This window comes from Gymnoscopelus braueri (genome assembly GCF_963280865.1).
Source record: "Gymnoscopelus braueri genome assembly, chromosome: 16".
Taxonomy (NCBI): Eukaryota; Metazoa; Chordata; class Actinopteri; order Myctophiformes; family Myctophidae; genus Gymnoscopelus; species Gymnoscopelus braueri.
In genome coordinates this window covers 43,225,224-43,250,712 of record NC_137616.1, presented here as the reverse complement: position 1 = coordinate 43,250,712, position 25,489 = coordinate 43,225,224, and the positions used below count along the sequence as shown (strand labels likewise).

Here is a 25,489-nt window from a genome sequence, read left to right as displayed (position 1 = left end):
CCTCCTAGAGAATAACCTACTTTATCGTACATATTAAAATAAATGGGACCATAGTTTACCAAACGCATATGATGATGATTAAAAGGAGACTTTAAACTAGCGACTGGAAGCATATAGTATTTATGACAATGTTTATTAAGGTAGGAAAATCAAGTCTAAAGTTTGTCAAAAACCCATCCGCTTGCGTTAAGATCAATTATTTCTGACACCAGCAGGGGTAAAACAGCGAAACTACAGGACATTCATATGAACTGTCTCTTCCGTATTAGCCTCAATGTAAAACTTTCAAGCTGGGGCCTTGGCATAAACGCAAGATGTGCGTGACAAGTGTAAAGATGCGCAAGACCATGAATCCATGTGTAACCCGGCGGATATTTTATGTTGTGGGTTATTTGTTTAATATGGTGGAACTGTGTTTTATTTTGTCTCATGTACTGGTGCTTTTATTTTGAAATGAATCTGTCTGTATTTTGGGGCAAAGCTGAAAAGCATACAAATGAATGATGTCATTATTAGCTAATAATGACATCATTATAGTGTAAGATAATATATAATAATATAATATAGTACAACAATAACGTTATATAGGTATACAGTAGTATAATATAAAAAATATAATATACAGTATAGTGGTATACTGGTGGTATATGGAATATATATATGTATATATATACTGTATGTTTCATTCATTAAAATATGGCCTTTACTGCATCTTTAAAATACCTGCTCTGGTCTGTACATCACTTTGGTTAATGAGGGTTGTTTTTAAATGTGCTTTATAAATACATTTGATTTGAGTTGACTTGACTTAGGCCACCGTTCAAACACAGCCAAAGTATGGATTCAATATGTCTTTTTATTATACCAGAAAACAATATAATGATGGCATCACACCACATTCGATACCTCATTTAAACATCTGCACAAATAAATGAATAAATTGCCACTGACCATGTAATATATATATATATATATATATATATATATATATATATATATATGGACATAGAAACATGCCACATCAGGAGGATTCAATCACTATTGACTAAAGAAAGCATATATTATATAGCATATATATAGCTATATAAAAACCCACAAAGTTTTATGCTTTAGGGAAAGTATATTTCGAATAAAACAATTAGGTTAGGCGTTTTTTTAAATCGGCCTCAATGGGTCAAATTGCTGTTTAAAAGTACATAATTGTCATATTAAAGACAGAAGACAAAGAGAAAACTGGGAGATTAACTAGTTGCCACTAACTGGGTAGCCTCGGAAACCCAGGCTTTTTTTTTTGTTACAAAAGAAAAAAAGCCTGGGGGAGCGATGCAGGAATGATGGTCTTGGACCTTGTTATCTCCTAACCAATCAGAGTGCAGAGGGGCGTCGCTCTAAATTTGGTGACGTCAGCGTGCTCCGTGCACAGGCCGAGGGGGGGAGGGGAGGGGAGGCGGGGACATAGATTGGTGAAGCAATAGGAAGCCACGCACAAATCCAGGCGGCTGTGTTTGGGTCCGCCCTTCAAGACCATGGATTGAGCTCGTAGCCTCAGGCTACTAACTGGGTGACCTGTTGCATTTGTCATAAAGCAAAGCTTGGTGTTCATCTCAAAGTATTGTCTCAAGGCCAGGTTTTCTGGAGTCCACAGCGGTGATGGTGTCCTGGACCCACTTCCGAGTTGGGTCAGCACAGATCTTCCTATCATTCTTCATTGTGAACCTAGAATTGACAGAGATGGAGAGGTTTTAATTAGTTTTATTTTACATCGTAAAAGCATGAATGAGTTATTCAAAATAATAATAAAACATAATTAAAAAAGTTGAAAAATTGAACTTATAGCCATAAAAGTCTCAGCAGGAAAGATAGAATTAACGTCTGACTTTATCTGTTTGTCACGTTTAAAAGCACTGTCTGACTCTTGTGTGAAAACAGTGCTCTTAATGTCAGTCTATGTTAACTGCACCTGTAGAATGTATTCAATGATTATCTATTCCCCGGTTTCCTGGTTGGCTGACCCCAGGGGTACGAACGGATCAATCCCTTGGTGAGATTTGTTTGTATACCCCTTATTTTCATATTTTATGTTATTATGAGTTTGTTTTAAAATGCAGCTTCTATTGTGATGTTTTTGCACTGCTGTTTGTACAGCGTTTGTAGTGTTTAGTGTTTAGTGGCCCCACAATGATAACAAGCTATACTATAGGCTTTTTATGGTGTATATCCACATTGGTGTTTTTTTTTTTTAAAGTGTTGTCCTTTTAAGAATTGTTAATACATTATCCAACCCAAAAGTATAGCTGTAACTGTAATATACTGTAATACTCACACAACGCCATCCTTAGCACAGTGAATGTTTGTGCGCTCGTATGTCACCACGTTCTTCTTAGGCAGGCGATTGGGGTAATGCTGGAAGCAGCACTCAGCTGGACCAGCAGCGTTGACTGGAAGAGAGAAACAGAGTGAGACAGAGACACAGAGGCAGGTTTTTGGAATAACAAAAAAAAAACGGATAAGAAGAACAAAATGACTTTGATCATCAAGTAGACTTACTCTGTTGTGCCAGGACATCAAGAGTTGAGAACAGCAGCATGCAGACCACTAGAATAACTGGCATCTTGTTCATCCTCATTGTCATCATCATTATGATTATTATGAATATGGTTGAAGTTTCACTCTCTCGGACAGTTTTATGTCCTACCAAAAATTAATGAAGTCAGTCTCTCTCTCTTTTTCTCTCTCTCTCTATACAGTCTCCCACCTTATATATTGTATTGTGTGCGTTGCACATGGGTCTGTATGTGAAGATGGTATTGTTGGTGGTTGGAAACTTGTGGGTGGGCGGGGGGGAGGAGGGCGAGTATCTAGAAAGAAGGAAACGAACTGTGCATTGTTTATCAGAAAGCTGAGAGGTGTTATACACTTATATCATACCACTGTGTGTGTGCAGCCGGCATGCATGTGTGCGCGCGCACACACACACACACACAAAAACTGACGACTCCCCCCCCCCCCCCCCCCACACACACACACACACTACTAGACACCTCAGGCCAGCTGACTTTGGGCTATTATTTATCCATCCCGATAACTAGATTGAAACTAAGAGATGCTGTCGCAGCCCCCAAGCATTCCCTTCTCCGTTAGATCTGCCCCCTCCGTTGAGTCTTTTAAATCCAGGCTCAAGACCCAGTTCTACTCACAAGCATTTGAATCCCCCCTGATATGTTGCTTTGGCTTGTATCTTATTGTTTCTATCCGATATGTTGTTGATGAACTGTTTATTATGCCTCTGTGTGATGTTTACTATCGTTTGTTCTGTTGTGCTGATGAAATGTTCCGTACAGCACTTTGGTACAACGCAAGTTTTTTTTAAATGTACATAAACTCGATTTGATTTGATTTCGATGGTGTCAAAGGTTATGTCTCACCTAGACACAGCTAGGATCTGACACACATTTTGACCCTGATTGTGAAGATTCAATTTATCCCCTGAGCAAGCAGGCGGGCTCTATTAACTCAATGGTAAAATTGTCAGCACTTAATGCGCAGGAAACCGGGTTCAAATCCAGGGTAGAAAAGGAAAAGTTACGTACTGCAGCTTTAAGTCACGGGTCACATGTGACCCACCAACCCAAAATTGGAACAAGGCCTGCAGGGTTAAAGGTCATTCGATGTATCTGAAACTGAAACTATGTGCGAACAGATGTGCTCCGAGGCAGTGGTGTAAAGTAACTAAGTACATTTCCTCAACTACTGTACTTAAGTACAATGTTGAGGTACTTTTACTTGACTGGAGTATTTCCAATTGTCTATATTTTTACTTCTACTCCACTACATCTCAAGAGGCAAATATTGTACTTTTACTCCACTACAATTATTTGAAAACTTTAGTTACAAGTTACTTTGCAGATATACATTATTACATTATAAAACATACATTAATCACTTTAGCCCTATTTTATACACGCACACACATTCTCTCTCTCTCTCACTGTCACTGTCACTGTCTCTCTCTCTCTGTCTCTGTCTCTGTCTCTCTCTCTTTGATCGTTATGCAAAAATTGTCATGATCACTTTATGATTAAAACCAAGACAGACGAGCCAATGTACTTACTCTGTAGCGCCAGGACATCCAGAGATGAGAACAGCAGCATGCAGACCACTAGAACAACTGGTGTCTTCTTCATCATTGTAGTCTGTCAGTCTAATAGCTGTCAAGTTGTAACTGTTTCACTCTCTGTCTCTCTGTCTCTGTCTCTCTCTCTCTCTCTCTCTCTCTCTGCAGTGTCCCACCCCCTTATATTGTGTGCGGGTCTATATGTCTTGGGATGGTAGTGTAGGTGGCTGCAAAGTTGAGGGTGGGGTTGGGGGAGGGTGGTGGGTGTACCTTCACATATGGAATCAAAGTGTGGTCAGTGTTTGTGGTGAGAACAGAAACAGGTGTAACTAGAAAAAGTGCTCCTCGGAGCACAAGTCTCCGCCAGGTCAGGTAGGTTGTGACAAAATTCACATAATATTATTATATTTATCTGCTTGATCTATGGGTGTTATTTTATATGAGGGATATGTAACATCTGATCTACTTATGCATGTTATTATATACGTGTGATATGTAACATGCTGTTACATATCACATATCACACTTGCTGGTGCTCCGGCATCAGCCATCAGACCTCTGGAGCTTGTTCAGAAAGCTGCAGCTCGTCTGGTGTTCAACCGCCCCAAGTTCTCCCACACAACTATCCTTCTCCGTTCTCTGCACTGGCCCCCTGTAGCGGCTCGCATTCAGTTTAAAACCCTGGTGCTAGCCTATAGGGCAGTGAAAGGAACAGCTCCTTCTTACCTCCGGGCTATGGTCGATGCCTACACCCCTGCCCGACCACTTCGGTCTGCCACCTCGGGGCGACTGATTGCCTCGTCACTCAAGGGTCCTTCTGGTCGATCGACACGGTCACGACTTTTTTTCTGTTCTGGCCCCACAGTGGTGGAATGAACTTCCCACTGATGTCAGGACAGCAGAGTCACTGCCCATCTTTCGCCGCAGGCTGAAAACCCACCTCTTCAGGAAACACTACCCTTCCTCTTTGCCTGGCCTACTTGTTGTTAACTAGTTGTACAAACTCTTGTTTTATTTTTGTATTGTTTTATTGGATCTTGTTTAGTCGATACACTTATTTGTTTTAGCTCGTGCTCATTTGATTTTGCTATTTTGTCTCATCTGTTTAAGAAAGTAGGTAGCTGATATATTGCACTTTTACCTTAGCGCTAGGTATACTCTTGGTTGCTTGTTTTTGCAGGAAATGCACTTAAGACTTCTGGTGATTAGTAGTTTCGTTCCCTACCTATGTTGAATGCACTTATTGTAAGTCGCTTTGGATAAAAGCGTCTGCTAAATGACTGTAATGTAATGTAATGTAACATGTTGGACACAATGAGCAATATGAACATTTCCTATTCACGTGAGGGTTGTGCCACCCGACGTTACTAATAGAAGGTGCGGTTCAGGGGGGAGGGAATCAAACAAACAACCTGTAGCAGAAGCGACGGGAGGAAGAGAGAGGAGATCTCCTAGGCGCCAGCATTACTGTGTTCAAGTTTAAGTAAAAGTTTAAACGTAATAGCAAGCTGCAGCCAACAACAGACAACGGACGAGCCCTGCGGACAACGGACATTAATTGTCGTTGCGACGCCGTGGGGATTCGAGTGTTGGGTGAATTGCGTTTCGTTTTGGATTAAAGGACATAATAGACACACTCGAGGCCGCGGTCACAAGAGGCCGTTCGGACTATAACGTGGGGCTGTTTGTTATTGTTTGTCAAGCGCGTAGGCGTCTGTCCGTGCAGCGCTCTGACTAAGTAACTTTTGTTGTACCTTGTGTTTATTGTTTATGGGGGGAGCTGTGATTTGGGTGGGAGGGAGTTTGTGAAAGAAGTACTGTTTTGTTCATCTGTTTATTTATTTAGTTTATTAGGGAAAGAGTTAGGGACAGAAGTTGATTTAAAGCCGATGTGTATTTAATTTGTCAATTGTTTAATTTGTGGCTTATTTATATAAAGTAATTTCAGTTCAAAACCTGCCGATCCCGTTGTTTTTCCTTTTAGTTAATAGTTATCCTTTCAAGGTAAAGGCCGATTGTTACAAGGTTATTATGGCCTCCTGGTGGCGCTATAATAGGCCAATGTGAAAAGGGTGCCATTTTTTCCTCAACTTAGTGCAAATGTGCATTCAAAGTTTCACCGCAATCGGACGCTGCGTTCATGATTTGCGGCATTTTGTTCAAAACGGGCCACTCCTGCAAACATTACATGTCAATGTTAGCCCACCTCTCTCCCACTCACTTTGCCAGCCTAGGCTGGCTCAGGGTGGAAGACAGGGTTAAACAACAAAAAATGGGTCTGGTCTTCAAAATTGTAAATGCAGATTTGCCCGATATGACCCCTATACCCGCATATCTGTATAAATACCTCGAAAAAGTTAGTGACACCCACAGCCACGAAACTAGAGGGAGCGTAAACAACAATCTGGTACTACCCACCCATAAAACAAACATGGGCAAATTCTCCTTCTATAGCACAGCCACTAAGGAATGGAATAGTCTAACCCCATCCCTCAAAAAATGCAGTTCGCTGGGCTCATTCAAAACAGCCCTAAAAACCCATCTTTCTGGAGGCCGAAAGAGGAGCTAGTACTAGTTTCCCTGTAGACAGACGACCCCCCCCCTCCTCTTTTTGTACATATTTTGTATTTCCTCATGCTTTTTGTTTATATAATTTTAATTTTTCCATGCTTCCCCCCCCCCTATTTTTGTACATATATTTTTTTAATGCTTTTTTTGTACATAGTGGTATTTTTTCTGTATTATCTGTATTTTCATGTTGATTTTTGAACTGTTTGGTTGCTACTATATATGTCTATGAAATTAACTCAAGGACCCCAACGGAAACAAGTCCGCAAGGACTTTTTTGGCCGGACCTTTTTTAGACAAAAGCATTATAAATGTAACTGTGTTGTTTTACATTCTTTTGCCTAATAAAAATTTCAATTCAATCAATCAAAGCCAATCAGGATGGAATATGAAAAATCAAACAGATCCGTCTTGATCACATGACTATAGAGATCATGTGTACCGATTTGCTTGAAATTTGGATCAAATCTGAACGCTTAATATCAAAAAATGTGTTTTACATAAGTCTGCCTCCTGGTGGCGCTATAAAAGGCAAATGTGAAAAATGCAGGGCAAAGGTTTTTCCTTAGCCTCTAGAGAGTGTGCATACAAAGTTTTACACTGATCGGTGCAGTTATAGGTAAAAACACGAATCGGCCTGTTACAACGCCACCATGAGGCTGATTTGAACATTTTCAAATGGCATTTCTTCCTCGGCCTAATGGGAATGTGTGTGCAAAATTTCAAAACTGAGTACTCCTGCAAACTTTGAAAGGCAATTTTTGCCAATCAGGATGGAATATGAAAAATCTGAAATTAGGCGTTTCTTTTAATGACTATAGAGATGCTGTGTACCGATTTGGGGGATTTTTGGCCAAAATCTGTAGGAGTACTGTCCAAAAATTGTGTTTTGCACAAATCGGCCTCCTGGTGGCGCTATAAAAGGCCCATGTGGGAGTGTGTGTGCACAGTTTTGCTGCGATCAAGCCAACGGTGCCAGAGATTAGCTGTACACAAAATGACAGAATGACGGACGGACACACACACGGACTGACGGACAGGGGGTAAAACATACTCTCTCGCCATGCCTTTCGGCCTGGCGGAGACAATTACACTCTGACTAATAGACATTTACTTTATCCAATATCCCCCAAAATCTTGAAGGTCAATTTGACCTTTGGGTTACACGAATAAGTCAGTGTCCCCAAAAATGGAGTTACTACACATCATGGTAAGTAATCATTGCAATGATTACTTACCATGATGTGTGATTGATAGATGTGGGGGATGGGTGGTTTCAGGGGCCAGGTTGAGTGAGTGGACAGGTGCATGGGATTCCCAATCAGAGAGAGGAGGAGAAGGAGACAGGAGCACAGAGGCTGTGTCAGTTTGCTGTGTGATCCAAAGTTTGTCATACTTTATGATATTATAAGTTTAACTGAAATTTATGTGTGTGTCTGAACGACAACTACAGTGAAGCTGCAGTAATTATTTGTGGAAGTGGACTGAATGTCAGAAAGACGTTTAAACCAAGATATTCTACAAGTGAAGTGATTCAGTGCTGCTTGCTAAACCAGCGAGGGCTAAGTGACTGTTTAGCTTCAGTCTCATTAGTATAGAGAAGCATAGTGGAGCTAAACGCCGTCAAGAAAGCCTTTACAGTCTCTACTGCGTCTGCGTCGGGATTGTGGAGAAGAGGCGTTTGCTGCGGTGAGCTGTCGGCTCGTGGCTATACTGGACGTTCTTCTGCTGTTCTCGCCGTTGGGAGGTCGGGACTGAGGTGCGCTGCTGGAGAGGGGCTCTGAACTATTGCATTCACCCGCAAGGCAAGGCAAGGCAAGGCAACTTTATTTATATAAAAGAAATGGAGAATATAATAGATACAATTAAAATAAGATAAAGGAGCAAAATAAATACTCCCACCTTTTATACAAAACATGATGATAATAAAAAGTGACATTGTCATTTAAAGACCAGGCAAGACCTAGCTGTTCTTAGCCATCATTGGGTAGGGTAAGCAATATTAAATAAATATGTTTTTAACTTGGACTTAAAAACAGCTATGGTTGGGGATTGTCTAATGTAAGCTGGAATATTGTTCCAGGTTTGTGGTGCATAGTAGTGAAATGCTGCTTCACCATGTTTTGTTTCAACAAATGGAACAATTAATAGGCCAGCCCCAGATGACCTAAGGGTTCTAGGAGGTTCATATGGCTCCAGCATGTCTAAGATGTAGCTGGGCCCAGAGCCACAGAGACATTTATAGACAAGTAACACAATTTTAAAATCAATTCTCTGGGGGACTGGTAGCCAATGTAAAGATTTTAGGACTGGTGTAATATGGTCATATTTTCTAGTTTTCGTCAGGACTCTAGCAGCAGCATTATGAATCAGTTGGAGTTGTCTAAGTGCTTTGCTTGAGTCCTGTGAGCACACCATTACAGTAATGCAGTCTACTGGAAACAAAAGCATGTATAAGTGTTTTTAGGTCTTGCTTGGACATAATTCCCCTGACTCTTGCAATATTTTTAAGGTGATCGGGATTTAAGGTGAGAGATTACTCTCTGTCTCTGGTTCTGTGGTCCAAAAACACAGACACTCATCACACGAAAGGTACAGTTTTATTTTCCTGGCTCAGGAGAGTGAAAGGGCCACCTGTTTTGGCCACAACGTACCCAAGCGTCGATACAGGCCTGCAACAAGGGGTTTTAAATTATTGGGTTTAATTACTTATTGCTGCTTGCTATTGTGTGAAAGGTTGTGGGCCCACATTTATTGATTTTATTTGATGTTGAAATATTGTTCTTTGAACAAAGTGTTTTGATTTAATGAGGTAATCCACCAGGTTAGGTTATAAACTAAATAGGGTTCATTTAGTATAGGGCTAATTCAAAAGGTTATTTTTGTTTAGTCTAATTAGAATAGTATACAAGGGTTAATTTTAGGGTAGGCTAAAACAAGAAGGTACTTTGGTTTAATCTAAGTGATATATTTGTTGGTTGGAAATAATACAAACAGGGGTATATTTCTGGTTGGTGTTTTGCAGTGATGTTTTTGGCAGGCATTTTAGATTTAGTCTTAGTCTCAAGGTCCTTACACACCGGGGCGATTGTTTTCATTTTTTTAAAACCTTTTAAAGTCAATGCAAGCTTCCACACCAGTTTCGCGGAGCAAAAAAAGCGTCTTAATTATTCGGAACGAGTCCGAATTTTGCGTATATTCGCCGGTGTGTAACCGCCTTTAGTCTTTTGGACGAAATGCTTGTTAGTTTTAGTCACATTTTAGTCATTTCTATCCTTGATAGTTTTAGTCAACGAAAACTCAAAAAGGTTTAAGTCTAGTTTTAGTCGACGAAAACTCAAAATGGTTTTAGTCTAGTTTTAGTGGACGAAAACTCAAAATGGTTTTAGTCTAGTTTTAGTCGACGAAAACTCAAATGGTTTTAGTCTAGTTTTAGTCATTGGTTTTAGTCAAACAAATAAAAATAAAATAATGTATTTAAACTAATTTAATTAGGTCAATATACATATTGTATTTAAGATATGACTGCTAACAGTATTATCTTAAAATATATCCCATTTTTAGGGGATAACACAATAGGATACAACGTGTGTTACAACACATACTGTAATTCACACAAAATACTGCATGTTCGGAAAATAGAATAGCCTAGATCAGGTTCTCATTATCAACCTTTTTTTTTTTACCAGTACCAGCCAGAAAAAGTACCACCATTATGACTGATGTTAAAATACAGTAGCTTACACCTGCCCCATCCTATTCATATGCACAATTCACACAGGAGGCAAATGTATTCCTACTAAAAATGTTGTATTTTTGACAGTTGTGTACATTATGGTAGCACTAAACTGGCACTTAAACTCATGCAGTTGAAAGAAAAACGTCTTAATAGCTTAATAACCACATGGTACCCTCTTTCTAAGCAATGGAAAAATTAGAATGTACATATACTGTACTGTAGTGTATGTAAGAACTAGGTATATTAAGTTACTGTACTGTTGAGTTCCAAGGATTTAATCGTCACGTCAGTCATAGGCACGATGCAAACAACCATTGAACCCCTACTTCACTGACGTACCCCCTTTTTCACTTGCTTTCACTTGCCCCTGTCCAGCCAAAAAAGCCTGCATGTTTTACTCATAACAATCCATAGCCTTGATACAAGGCTAAACAATCCAAGTTAGCTTAAGCCATTGGTTCTCAAAGTGGGGTCCAGGGACCCCCAGGGGTCCTTGAGGGAGTCCCCAGCTAAATGATGGATAGTTAGGAACCAAATGGACCCTTATGGGTCTGTAACTCTGAGAGTGTACAAATGGAACCAAATGGACCCTAACGGGTTCATTTGGTTCCATTTGTACACTCTCAGAGTTAAATGAACATTGATTTTAAAATATGAATTGGGGTCCCAGAGATAGAAATGCCATAAAATAGGGGTCCGTAGTAGGGGTGTTCGATATTGAAAAATATACTATCACGATATTTTTCAAGAAATATCACGATAGACGATATCACCATAATTTTTTTATGTTCGTTTTTAGGATTATTATTATTGTATGATTATTAATAACATATATGATGATTAATTATATTATATGATTATAACATTTTATAAGATATGATCATGGGGCACATAATCATTATATTATATAATATAATGAATCATCATATCTTTTTAATGTGTTCACAGAAAGACAGGCTACATACAGATAGATAGATGGATATAATATTAGTTTTTATGCTGCTGATAGATAGATATAGATATAATATTAGTTTTTATGCTGCTGATAGATATAGATATAGATATAATATTTGTTTTTATGCTGCTGATAGATAGATATAATATTAGTTTTATGCTGCTGATAGATAGATACATAGATATAATATTAGTTTTTATGCTGCTGATAGATAGATGTAGATATAATATTAGTTTTTTATGCTGCGAATAGATAGATAGATAATATTAGTTTTTATGCTGCTGATAGATAGATATATATTCCTTTTTATCCAGCTGTTGCATCATGTGACATTCAGTGTAGGCTGCTTGATGGTGAGTTAGTAGTGTAACAGACTGCTTCAGACAGAACATCTGACAGTCAGTGGTGGAATGTAACTAAGTACATGTACTTAAGTACAAATTTGAGGAATTTTCACTTTACTGGATTATCTTACATTTTCAGTACTTTTACTTCTACTCCACTACATCTCAGAGGCAAATATTGTTCTTTTACTCCACTACAATGTAGTTACTTTGTATTATTACAAAACACGCATTAACCACTTTATCCCTACTTCAGCTATTTGAAAATAGCCGATCTACAAGCTCACAACGCGTGGCTTTGCGACCCGTTGTGAGCTTGTGAGTATTTCTGCATTGCAGTACTGATACTTTTACTCAAGTACTTGTTCCACCACTGCTGACAGTAGCCTAGTATTACACCTACCTACCTACTAACAGTAGACTAGCAGGTCACACAATGGATCATTGATATGCATATGCATCCAGCCAGGTCGGTCATTCCTATGTTAATTCATGGTGTTGATAAGCTTTTGTAAGCGAGGTAAGAATTGTTGTTTTTAATCGATACGCGAAGTCCGTCCATGTGCGTGCGTGTAATGCGGGGACGGGACACCTTCGCTGTTTCACCTGCGTTTGGTTAAAAGTTATATCGAGTGACGTTCAAACTTTGCAATTAACTTTAGTTTGCACCGTGTCGGTTTTGGAATATCCAAAGAGCCTGACTCTCCGTCCATTACTGCTGTTGTGCAGACTGACAAGACAAGAGCGACTATCGCCTCGCTGCCAAGAAGAAAGGGGGCGAGGACTTTGGGAGCGTGTGTGATGAACACAACAGATCTTCAAGCAATCAATGCGGTCCGGACGTGCGGTCGAGACGCGTTGTAGATCTGCTATTTTTGGCGAACGAAACCGTCGTACTACAGAAGTATAAATGAAGGAATAGAACTGCAAATCATAGACTGTGCACTCAGGATCTCAATGGAAACAAGACCGCAAGGACCTTTTTTGGACCTTTTAGACAAGTATTTTGCCTAATAAAATAAAATTGAAATATTGAAATAATATCGCTATAATATTTTGATCTCTTCATGCATTTTGAACGTCCCACCCAATAAAAATGTCGTCTCGTCATCGTCTCGTCGACGAAAACACACATTTGTCTCGTCATATTTTAGTCATCAAAGAGCTATGTTCAGCACGTCAACGTTACGTTTTCGTCATGAAAAAAAGGGGCGTTGACGAAAAGTCTTCGTCATCCCTGACGAAAACAACACTGGTGTTTTGTGACAACTGAGGTTGTGAATATTATTTGTTTTCTATTTGAAAAAAGCCAATTCATGTTACTGTATGTTTATGTGTGTTTGTCTAAGTAAAGAGTATTATAACTACCTGAATGGAAATTGGTTTCTAGGTATTTGAATAATGGAATATTTTACTTATACTCACCTGTTGACCTGAAAAGTTAAAATACTTACCTTAAAGGATAATTACCTGGAAAAAGAAAAGAGGTTGATTATCTACAGTGGAAAGGGGGCTGTGAAGTTAATGCAAACTACTTAATGGCATACACCTGAAACACAAGAATTCAAACTAAACGTAATTGTATTTTAAAAATAACAAAAATAATTCAGGGCCCTGCCTTTATCCATAATTAGAGGGGCAGGAGCGCTACACATGCATTTGCATTGAAAGCATTGTCAGATTCCGCCTCATAGGTAAAATAAAAGTGTGGTGTGACCGTGCCCTTAGGGGTCAACTGGTCTTTAATTTAGAGAATGCCATGCACACAGTCTTTTCGCGCGCGCGCGCGCGTGCGTGCGTGCGTGCGTGCGTGCGTGCGTGCGTGCGTGCGTGCGTGCGTGTCGTATATTTTAAGGTGCCAGGCCCAGCTGGTTTGAGATATTAAAGCGGAGAAGACATCCAGATCGGTCTGATCATGATTCGGTTTATTAGACAGGCCGAAAGGCATGGCGAGAGAGTATGTTTTTCCGTCCGTCCGTCCGTCCGTCCATCTGTCTGCGAGCGGCTAATCTCCGAAACCGTTGGCCCGGTCGCTGCGGAACTGCGCACACACACTCCCTGGATGCCAATTCAGAACCTCTGCCCCAAAACTTTTACATGGCCCTGTTATAGCGCCACCAGGAGGCCGATTTGTACAAAATCAATTTTTTGATATTACTCCTACAGATTTTATCCAAACATCACGCAAATCAGTACACAGTATCTCTATAGTCATGTGATCAACACGGATCTGTCTGATTTAACATATTCCATCCTGATTGGCTAAGGTTGGCTTCCAAAGTTTGCAGGATTGGTCCATTTTGAACTAAATGCCTCAAATCATGAACGCAGCTTGCGATTTCCGTGAAATTTCACACGCACATTCCCACTAGGCCGAGGAAGAAATGCCATTTGGAAATTTTCAAATCAGCCTCATGGTGGCGCTATAAAAGGCCAAATTGCATTTTTAACTGTAACTGCACCGATCTGCGTGAAACTTTGCACGCATACTCCCTAGAGGCCAAGGAAAAACATCTGCCCTGCATTTTTTACATTGGCCTTTTATAGCGCCACCAGGAGGCCGACTTATGTAAAACACATATTTTGAGATTAAGCCTTCAGATTTCATCCAAATCGGTTTGGGCCTGGTAACCTGCAATCTTAGTGTGAGAGTGTGAGAGTGTGTGAGTGTGTGAGTGTGTGTGTGTGAGAGCAGACAGGAACCATAATTATTAGTAATTACCTTCTAATGGTTAAGCCAGTCTTGAGAACTGCGTGGTCAAAACAGATGTTAAAACCTATTCCTTGTCTTTAATTTAGAGAATGCCATAAACACAGTCTTTTGGTTTGTGTGTGTGTGTGTGTGTGTGTGTGTGTGTGTGTGTGTGTGTGTGTGTGTGTGTGTGTGTGTGTGTGTGTGTGTGTGTGTGTGTGTGTGTGTGTTCAACCCATTAAGACTCTGTGTAACCAGTTAAACCATTATTTAATGCTTTCGCTATTCAAAAATAGCCGATATACAAGCTCGTAGTGTGGCACCGAGTGCCGCTCTACGAGCTTGTAGATCTGCTATTTATTTATTTTTATTGTGAAAACAGTGTATTCATTCATTGCATTATTGATACTTTTACTTACATTTGAGTACTTTTTCCACCACTGGCTGTTTGTGATTACTGCTCTTTGGGTTGATTGGTTAAATGGCGATTGTTTTATTGGGTCTATTGTATTATCAATATGTTCTTCTCCTTTCAAACTTAATAGTGAAGCACTTCGTCACGAAAGGCGCTCTACGAAGAACATGTATTTACTTACCAGTACAAAAGTTAGCTGAAGTTACAAAGCTGATCGGTTTTAGACTTGCGGTTAAAAAATGCCCCAAAGAAATCATGAATCAATCATAAAATCGGCCTCCTAAAATGTTGATGTCCTCACAAGTATAGTAATACAAACAAAGTGTGTGTGTGTGTGTGTGTGTGTGTGTGTGTGTGTGTGTGTGTGTGTGTGTGTGTGTGTGTGTGTGTGTGTGTGTGTGTGTGTGAGAGATTGTTTCTGCTGCTGTGGTTTGAGTGTTGCAACAACACCCACAGACTGTGTGTTTCACTAACTGGGTACAGTAGGTTATAACTGTAGCTAATTATTTGAACTGTTGATTTTCAGGACTGCTCAACATTTAAAAAATAATATTGATTTATACTAATCAGTATAAAAAAACAATGCACATGACCTTTATTGAAATAAGACAAATAAGGTCAACTTTAAGTGCACTGCTTCACTGAATAATCAACAATATTTCTTTAAAACAATAGTTACAATAAAATCTCAATGGAGTAAAATGTATAATTAAGTACACCTCCCCAACATCGCACAAGCAGCAGACACCACCCGCCCCGATTCATTGTAATACAAATTGCTGTGTGAAGTCATGTTGAATTGGCCGGATTTGCCGTGGCATGTGCCGTGAACGTTATGCTCCCAGATAATGGTCCCTTCTGATTGTAGTGACCCAATGGGTCTTACTCTATTGCTGTCAGTGGTGGGAAAAGTACTCAAATGTTTTACTTAAGTAAAAGTATCAATACTGCAATGTAGAAATACTGAAAGTCCAGAATTAAAAATGTACTTGAGTAAAAGTATAAAATATTTGGCATCAACATATGTATGTATATGTATGTACGTTTTGTAATCAAATCTAATTCTAAAAAGTAACTAGTAACTAAAGTCTTCTAACAATTGTAGTGGAGTAAAAGTACAATATTGTCCTAAGAGATGTAGTGGAGTAGATGTAAAAGTATTGACATTTGGAAATACTCAATACCAAAAATACCTCAACATTGTCTCAAGCTGTAACCAAAACCTAAAGTCTGGACCATCCTGGTGTGAATATGGTAGATGCCATTGTCTATTCATGTTCATATCCTATACGAAGACAAAAGGATTAGGCCAGGGGTCTTCAACAGAGGGTCCGGGACCCCTAGGGGGTCCTCAGAGTTACTACAGTGGATCCGCCAAATTTTTGTGTGATGGGGAACATTAGCCCGAAAATAGTAGATCTACATGTGAGCTTGTAGATCGGCTATTTTCTGAGATTTGGTGTAGAGGGAAGAAAGAGCAGACCAAGTACAGAGCCAATGGTCAAGTTGACTAAATATCGAGGGTTTAACACATTGAATGCCAAAAACGGTCCGGACCGTTTTTGAGGGTCCAAACGAGAAGTGCCGAAAACGGTCCGGACCGTTTTTGACCCAATTCTATTTTTATACATGTGGGCCACGTGGGGCGCTAAAACGAAACTTTGACATCACCCAAGCAGTTTCTGAGAAGAAGAAGCTGGATGTGGCTCCATGTCAAAAATCCTTCCGGTCGGCGTTTTCAATGTTATCTCCTTGATTAAAAGCTTAATATCTCCATTTCTTTTTAATGTGGTGGAAACGAGCCGTTTTCGATCGGCGATCACGCTGCAATGGAGGGTCGCGTTGGAAATATTATTGTTCCAGGCGTTAGTCGGGACCCTCCGCCGTCTCGCACGCACGCTTTGTTTACATGCATTTCCGCGTCGGGGCTTCTCACAGCACGAAATGTATAACGCAAGTGGATGGAAGAAATGCTGGCACTCAACGTATAATATTTTAATAAACCTCTGGCACCCAATGTGTTAAAAGGTTAACTCTCTGAAAATACACATTAGCATGAATCCAACTAGCTATGAAATCTATGAAAAGGTTTAATCTGCAACACAATGTTATATAATATGTAGTGGGGGGGTCCCTGCTTCATCTCTCTCTCAGCTAGGGGGTCCTTGGGCTGAAAAGCATTGAAGACCCCTGGATTAGGCCAAGCAACAGACCGAAAGGTATACTCATTGATACATGTGATGGAGATCAACATTAGTATAGGCATATATATCCCATGATAGAACAAATTGATGCACTTCATTATACATTTTAATTATTGTTATCATTATTAATGCAATGAAATATTGTTGATGATTCATTGTATCAGTATTGATTTAGAATGTATTTAGAATACATACATTGGAATTACAGTGTGAAGCTCTCAGAGAGAGGGCTGGAAAGAGAGGATAGAGGAAAATATATAAGACGTTTTTTTATAATATGTAACATATAGTACAAATAAGCAAATAAGCCTGTCCCGTATGTATAAGTACATATTTGATAAAAAAAAAGTCTGCATCAACTCAGCAAACACACGTGCCACGTTTACATTAACATAGCAGCTCTCATCTTTCTATTGTCACCACACAGGCTGACCACAATTTGTTTCCTTAATTCTAGGTACTCCCCCCTCCTCCCCCTTTCCCCCTGCAAGTTTCCCCGCCCCACCTACACCAATATGCGCCAACCTAACACATATAAACTCCTGCAACGTGCATGATGAAATAGAGAAAGAGAGAGAGAAAGACAGACAGACAGACAGACAGAGACTACAACCACAATTATAATCATAGAGTGATGATGATGACAACGAGGATGAAGAAGATGCCAGTTATCCTAGTGGTCTGCATGCTGCTGTTCTCAACCCTGGATGTCCTGGCACTAGAGAGTAAGTCAATTGGCTCCAGTGGTTTTAATCCTGATGGAGACAATGTTTTATGACGATCAAATCATTGTTGTTGTCGTTTTTCTTTGATGTTCCACAATGTGTCACTGTGTCACTCTCTCTCTCTCTCTCTCTCTCTCGCTCAGACAACGCTGGCGGTCCGGTTGAGTGTTGCTTCCAGTATTACCCCAAACGCCTGCCTAAGAACAACGTGGTGACATACCAGCGCACAGACATCCACTGTGCTAAGGATGCCGTTGTGTGAGTATTAGGCTATACTTGATACGTGATAGTACTGTACCAATAGACCTTGAACAGTTGACTGGGGTATTCAACCAGGGTTACTTACTGTTGCTCCAGGGGGTTCACTAGGTTGTGAGGATTTTTTTTATTTTTATAAATACATATATTCTGTACACAGAATGTCAATAAAGCGTAAGAGACTAAAGTGAGAGTTGTTAATTGTTCACTCCATGTGTAATCTACCATTTTAATCGAGTTGACCGAAAGGTTTAATCGTCCGTTGAAACTGAAGGGGTTCGTGCTCAGAAAAGATTGAGAACCCCTATAATAGCGACTGTGAACAGGAACACATTTACTTGAGAACACAGCCAATCTACAAGCTCTCAACGCTGCGCTTAGAGCTGAGCTTGTAGACTTTGTACGCCACGCTCAACTAAGTATAATCAAGCCTCTACTGGAGATGCCACTGCTGGGCGTACGGCATGAATTTCGACACAGACAATTCTTTCAACATAAAATGCTGCGTTCAAGTTCAGGAGAGTTTGGAAAAGGCAATCTCTTAAATGCTGCATTCAATGGTCAGGTCTGTGAGAGGGCACTTTTTAAAGTCTGGGGCTCAAGCCCCCTTTGATGTCTATGTGTGCACCTGCCTGACTGTGAATATGTACAATGTCATGTAAAATGAAACACCTTAACCCGATTCTACAAATGTCTTCTAAATCCCAACAGTATTCTGAAAAAAAAAAACGTATATTTCTATATCAGTGGTGCTCAAACTTTTTCATGTCAAGGACCCCCAAAATGATATGTATTTGGCCGCCGAACCCCATCTCAAAATGTTTTGTTCCAGGGACCCCCCAGAAGCAAAGAATAGAGTTGAAAATGTTCGCTTTAAACAATATATATTCAAAGATTTGGACACATTTTCACGATTTTTCAAAAAATAGCAGATCTACAAGTGCCGCGCTATGAGCTTGTAGATCTGCTATTTTTGAATAGCCAAAGTGTAAAATAAATAAAAACGTGACACAGATGCGTTCCAGGTCTTAATGGGTTTTATAATGATGGAAATCTCCGTATCTCTGTTTGACCTATAGGTTCACAATGCTGAGTGGTGCCAAGCTCTGTGCTAACCCAGCCGAGAAGTGGGTCCAGGGAGCCATCATCGCTGTGGAGTCCAGAACACGTCTGATCTGACAAGCTAAATGTGAGGGTTCTCTGTGTGACTCTGGGTTGTCTAATATGTGGTACAAAAAAAAGTTACAGAAAACCAGTTGGTTTTGTGACCATTTTGTGACGCTTCGGAATGCACACCAAAAGTCTTTAGTAGTAGTGGTAGTAGTTAATTCATTTCGGTCCATGTAACAAAACATGATTGTATACATTAGTTGAGGCTAAGTTGAAACTTAGCTTCATGACAAATGGAACAAGTCACCCAGTTAATTATTAGTAACTACCGGTATTTAATGTCCCAGGTTTAGGCTCGTTTTTCTAGCAGAAAACTGTGATGGCTGTTTTTTTTTCATGAATTGTTTTCAGTTTTGCTTATTAGTGCGGTTGTTTTAATGAGGTATCGAATGTAGTGCAGTAAACAAATAATTGAATGATCAATTGCTGATAATTGTTTTCTGAAAAAATAAAACGAGCATTTTTATTTCCTAATGAATCGATACATTGGTTGTGTTTGCATAGTAACATAAATCAAGTCATGTCAAATGCATTTATAAAGCACATTTAAAAACAATAAACATGGACCAAAGTGATGTAATTAGACCATCGTAGCTGAAATCACAAACGTCATGATTTATGACCTTTATCTGCTTGGTAAGTATATTGATATCCGTGATACGATGAACATCAACTACCAGTGGTGTAAAGTAACTAAGTACATTTACTCAAGTACTGTACTTAAGTGCAATTTTGAGGTACTTTTACTTTACTGGAGTATTTCCAATTGTGTATACTTTTACTTCGACTCCACTACATCTCGGAGGCAAATATCGTACTTTTACTCCATCACAATTATCTGAAAACTTTAGTTACTAGTTACTTTGCGGATATAAATATATTACATCATAAAACATACATTAACCACTTCAGCCCTATTTTAAACCTAGGCTTTTTCAAAATAGCCGATCTACAAACGCGCCGCATCGCGACGCGTTGTGAGCTTTTGTAGATCGGCTATTTTCAAACATTTTAGTACTTTTACTTTTGGTACTTTAAGTCCCAAAAGTACCAATACTTTATAAGTACCAATACTTTTGTACTTTTACTTTTTTACGTCAATTTTGAATTCCGGACTTTCACTTGTAACAGAGTATGCCTGCTGTTAGTATGTAATATTAACTGATAGTATATTTGATTGCAATTATATAGTTTAAAGCTTTTTTCCTACTCTGTGAAGTATAATGATCAGGAACAGATGTTCCTGAGACAATGTCTAGTTGTCTAGGTGAGGTGGCTCAGTGTCCAGCTAATTCCATGGAATGTTAGTTTGACTTAGACCGGAGTAAAGGTCAATTTAAAGGGTCAAGAGTGACACAGAAAACAATCTTGTTGGCCTTTTCGGTAATTCGGTCGTCTGAAACTCCTTCCACAGGCTGTCGACCTCCTGTAGCTTGGATTCATCCAGGACTTTGAATATTGCATATCCAGCGGCATATGGGGCGGCCATAGCTGAGTGGTTAGTGAGCCCGCCTAGGGAACCAGAGGCCCTGGTTGCCCCAGGTTCGATTCCAGGCTATCCCAGCATATGTGCCGATGATATGAAATTTGTCCCTGAGCAAGACTCTTAACCCCCATTGCTCACAGGTTCTCATTGGAAACAAGACCGCAAGGACTTTCATGAACGACCTGTTAAAAGGAATTATCCTTAGGGTGAATTTGAATTTTCACACAGATTTTTTATAATTTATATTCTAAAAAAGCACTTTCTACATCAATAGGCATCTGTTACATTCATTCAACACCAAGACACAAACCAAGAAATATTGGGATTGAAGTCCATCCTGGCCAGGGTGAAATAGTATTTGCAAATGATTCTTATATCAATGTGATCAATGGAATGATCTGTGTTTTGTTCTTTAATAGATGTGTAGGAAGGAGGAGCTGAGTAAGTGAAATGTGATTAACGCCTCACTGAGGATGGATATTATAATTTTTACTAAACCAGACAGGCCTGTCTTAATAAACCAAGCTTAGAATGATTCTTGACTCCTGTCCAGTTATTATCAGAACCTGACCACGTCACCTTGCTAAACTAATGGCCTAAGTAATTTTTTTGAGGAAAATGATATTTTAGTCAGCTCCTCATGACACTGGCCACCTCTGGTAAAATCACCCATCTCCTAATTGAAAAGGATCATGCTGTTCCCTCCCCTTTTAGTATAATGGCCTAACTCCCCAGTGTGACTTAGGCAAAAATAGGCTTTTTTTTGCCTAAGTCACTTGTTTTTGTGACTTAGGCCAAACGAATTGGCCAAGGATTTTGACTTAGGCCAAAATCATTTGGCCTTAGTCAGATTTTTTTTTTTTAATCAATTTTTTAAGTAAAGCAAACAGGTGAGATCACCAAAGCACACAAAGAGGCCATACTCAGGAAAAGCCAAGACAAAAAAGGGAAAGAAAAAAAAGAAACTGATAATAATACAACATACACACATGTAGACATACAACAAAAAATAAGTCAGATTTAATCCTATTTAAACCTATTTAAATATCTTATGTTACATAACTGACAGACAGTGTTATTTTTAAATTAATAGTCATAATTTGTTATAAACATTTTGGGTGAAATGATTAAGAAATATCCTTTTTGTTTTGGATCAGTTTTAAATTTTCCTGAAAAACTTAAAAAAATTACTTAGGCCATTAGTTTAGCAAGGTGACGACAGAGTCTACATTGCAGTATTGATACTTTTACTTATGTAAAACATTTGATTACTTTTTCCACCACTGTCAACTACTTCATCAGAGAGACGGACGTCTGTGCACAGTGATACGAGGTGCATGTTCTATTCCTATCCATTCTGTTCTTGTCCTTGTTTACATATCTTCTGGTCACGTCATGTGTCCAATACTGTATATGTATTCTCTATGTGTGTATTAAACTTCAGAGCTTGTCGTGTGATACTGCCTGGTGTGATCTTGTTCTCCGCACACGCCACTGAAAACTGAACTGAAACATCACTCACCACCCTTAGTTAGGGTTAGTTAAGGTCGAGTTCCTCCCCCCGAGAAAAGAAAACACATTTGATGACCTTAAGTCAACTATAGGTCTTTTAGAGAATGCCATACATGCACACAGTTTTTTGGTGTTGTTTTGTGTGCGTGCGTGCGTGCGTGCGTGCGTGCGTGCGTGCGTGCGTGCGTGCGTGCGTGCGTGCGTGCGTGCGCTTAAGAGCAGACAGGAACCATATGAGTCAGTCTTCAACACTGGTCAAAAACAGATGTTAAAAACCATGCATTGACACCTCTGCGTAGTTCTTGCCATGAGCGTGGAATGTGGATAACAACAGGTAGACACGGTTCAAATTGTAGGTCTCTGAGATCCTCATCCCATGGCCTGCTGGCCTGGCAGACTAAAGGTGATTGGGCTATAGAATAATCTCCCCTTAGACCAACATCTTTTTAACTTTGAACAAGTTTGTAACTTTTTTAAAACTTTAGTTACTAGTTGTAGATTTTGATTATTGTTACAAAACATACATTAACCACTTCAGCCCTATTTAAGCTTTGGCTATTTGAAAATAGCCGATCTACAAGCTCACAACACGTCGCGATGCGACGTGTTGTGAGCTTGTATTTTTCGAAGATTTAAACTCCTATCCACTTCCTTGTTAACTTAAAACTTAAAAATTCTGTATCTCGGCTCCTGAGTACTTTTTTTTTCAATGAAAAATCTCTGGCAGTCTACAGCAAAAAAATCTAAAATAATTCTGGCAGATTAGGTGTTAAGTAAAACATTTGAGTACTTTTTCCACCACTGGCTGTTTGTGATTACAGTTTTGGATTCTGACATTGTCCTGGATTGTGATTATTATTTTGATGTCCTTACACTCATTGGTTGATTGGTTTAATGGCGATTGTTTTATTTGGTCTATTTTTATTATCGATACGTTCCTCTGCTTTCAAACTCGTGAAGCACTAAGTCACGATCAGTTACAAAGCTGGCTTGTTTGAGGGATGGATAGTGAGAGACCTTAGCGTCAAGGAGGCTCTGTTTCCTGTGTGTGTGTGTGTGTGTGTGTGTGTGTGTGTGTTGCATCATGGTTTATTGTTTCTGCTGCTGTGGTTTGAGTGTTGCAGCTACACCCACAGGCTCTCCATTACACACGTTTCACTACCTTTGATTTTGCTGATCAGAGCTGCTCAACATTTCAAAAATAATATTGACCTGTGATTACTTTTCTTGAATCAGTATAAACAACATGCACATGACCTTTATTGAAATAAGATGGTACATTTTAAGTGCTTTAGACTGAGCACATCAAGAGATACAGTAACAGTCCGGTCAAGCTGTAACCTTAAGTCTGGACCATTGTCTATTAATGTTCATATCCTACGACAAAAGGATTAGGCTCAGTAAGAAACAGAAGGTGCACATTGATAAATGTGATGCAGATCAACATAAGTAGGTATATCCCCATTATTTAAAAAAATTAAAACCTGATAAATGTTATCAAAGTTTTTAGAATGTATTTAGAATACATTGGAATTAAAGGTGTGAAGCTCTTGGAGACAGAACTGGAAAGAAGGGATAGAGGAAAAATAAATAATACTTTTTTTTATAATAATATAACAGTAGTACAAATACGAAGCGTGTCCCGTATATACGTACTGTACATATTTGACAAAATGCATGTCTGATGTGCATCAGCTCAGTCCATTTAGGATGCATACACAGTGATATGATAAGTGTGTATTAACATAGCAGCTCTCATCTTTCCATTAGTCTGCATTAGTGCATTAGTCTAGGGACTGAACTCAAGTTTAGATGGTGTGTAGAGCTTCAGGCAGTACTACGTATCCTACCTGACACCAGGGTCTAAATGTCTAGACTAGAGATCCCCTCTAACCTCTACAAACTGCACTATACTGTATTATGCCATGCATATTGGTTAAATAACATTTAACCCTCAATAACATTTAGGGGCCATGTCTACAGATTATTATTTATTTTTTTAGCTGATAGTGCATTTCTGCCAAACATGGGAAAGACGCACATTTGTGTGTGTGTGTGTGTGTGTGTGTGTGTGTGTGTGTGTGTGTGTGTGTGTGTGTGTGTGTGTGTGTGTGTGTGTGTGTGTGTGTGTGTGTGTGTGTGTGTGTGTGTGTGTGTGTGTGTGTGTGTACATTGTGGTTTTGAGCTCTTGCTTCTGCTGTGGTTTGAGAGTTGCAACGACACCCACACAGGCTCCATTAGCATTTCATCAATACGTTTATACTTTCTACCACTTTGGTCCCAGGCAACAAACTAAATATATTGGCTGGATTCCCAGATGCTTTCCTCTAGCGCCACCATTAGGCCAAAAAAATGTCCAGTTCCACACAACGTGTCTCAAAATGGGTGGATTGCCATGAATCGTTCTGAGTGCATTCATGAGTAACAATGTACCTCAGGAATGCTGCTCTGTCTCAAGCTGTAACCAAAACCAAAAGTTTTCTTTACTCTCTCTTTCTACTGTCTCTTGTTTTACCAAACCAATCTTTCCTTGCTTCTATTGCTCCTTCTTCTCCTCTCCTTGTCCATTCTTTCTTTAGAAGAAGGATGAAATAGTGAAAATGTGTTTTAAAGCTGAAATCTGTAACTTTCACGTCCTACCCAGGATCCCAGGATTGGACCCCAGGTCGAGGTCCCCCACACACACAAGTGCCAACATTTCCACCACTGAGCTAATAGAGCACCGCCTGCTTGCTCACGAGAGAAATGTTATTACTGATTTTTTTTACTTTCTGACACCACTAGTCAACCAGTAGTGTTCCTATCAGACTCATGTCTCAGCTAGTGGAGCAGCCAGACCGACTACTACAACAACCGCCGCAGTTATGTGAGTGATATTGTATTAACCTGAGGCCGAATCAGGGACGTGCTGCCCCCCCCCCCCCCCCCCCGTTGACAAAACGGTGGGCCGGTTCCCAGCGCTGAATTTTGGTCCCAGCACGCCCCTGGTCCCAGCACGCCCCTTCATATCCTTTCTTTCATCATCAGCTTTGTTCGATCTCCTTTCATCTCTTGTTTCATCACAAATGCCTTTCATCACAAATGCCTTCTAAAATATGTGGTTCTCAAACTTTTTCTCAAAGTACTCCAGTGTTCATGCTCTCTGCCTCCCGCCTCGGCTTTGACTTTTTCCGTCACTGCCACTGAGGCCTTCAATGGACTTTGGCAAAGGAAATAATGACATACTGGTGTGCGTGTGTGCACGTGTGTGCACGTGTGTGCAGATGCATGGTGGTTTTGAGCTATTGCTTCTGTTGCTGTGGTTTGA

General features: G+C 39.7%; 2 protein-coding genes across 6 annotated transcripts in view; one reads left to right on the top strand and one right to left on the bottom strand.

Annotated features, from left to right (window-relative positions):
• Positions 1–4,179, bottom strand: part of LOC308103759 (C-C motif chemokine 7-like) — a 32,219-nt gene extending 28,040 nt beyond the window's left edge. The window contains exons 1-4 of one of the 4 annotated variants that reach the window (XM_080453912.1): positions 2,548–2,754; positions 2,324–2,438; positions 1,567–1,716; positions 1,247–1,268 (exon numbers count right to left, since the gene is read on the bottom strand). In XM_080453912.1, the coding sequence (XP_080310038.1) occupies positions 1,605–1,716; positions 2,324–2,438; positions 2,548–2,638 (318 nt within the window). In that variant the 5' untranslated portion in view covers positions 2,639–2,754 and the 3' untranslated portion in view covers positions 1,247–1,268; positions 1,567–1,604. Of the gene's footprint in view, positions 1–1,246; positions 1,269–1,518; positions 1,717–2,323; positions 2,439–2,547; positions 2,755–4,111 lie in introns of those variants that run through there. The other 3 variants (XM_080453915.1, XM_080453911.1, XM_080453913.1) reach the window with 3 other exon arrangements.
• LOC308103760 (C-C motif chemokine 4-like) overlaps positions 1–19,658 on the top strand; it is a 28,260-nt gene extending 8,602 nt beyond the window's left edge. The window contains exons 1-3 of one of the 2 annotated variants that reach the window (XM_080453916.1): positions 17,610–17,756; positions 17,900–18,014; positions 19,094–19,658. In XM_080453916.1, coding sequence (XP_080310042.1) covers positions 17,666–17,756; positions 17,900–18,014; positions 19,094–19,193 — 306 coding nt within the window. In that variant the 5' untranslated portion in view covers positions 17,610–17,665 and the 3' untranslated portion in view covers positions 19,194–19,658. Of the gene's footprint in view, positions 1–17,609; positions 17,757–17,899; positions 18,015–19,093 lie in introns of those variants that run through there. The other variant, XM_080453917.1, reaches the window with a different exon arrangement.
• Positions 19,659–25,489: the final 5,831 nt, after the last annotated feature.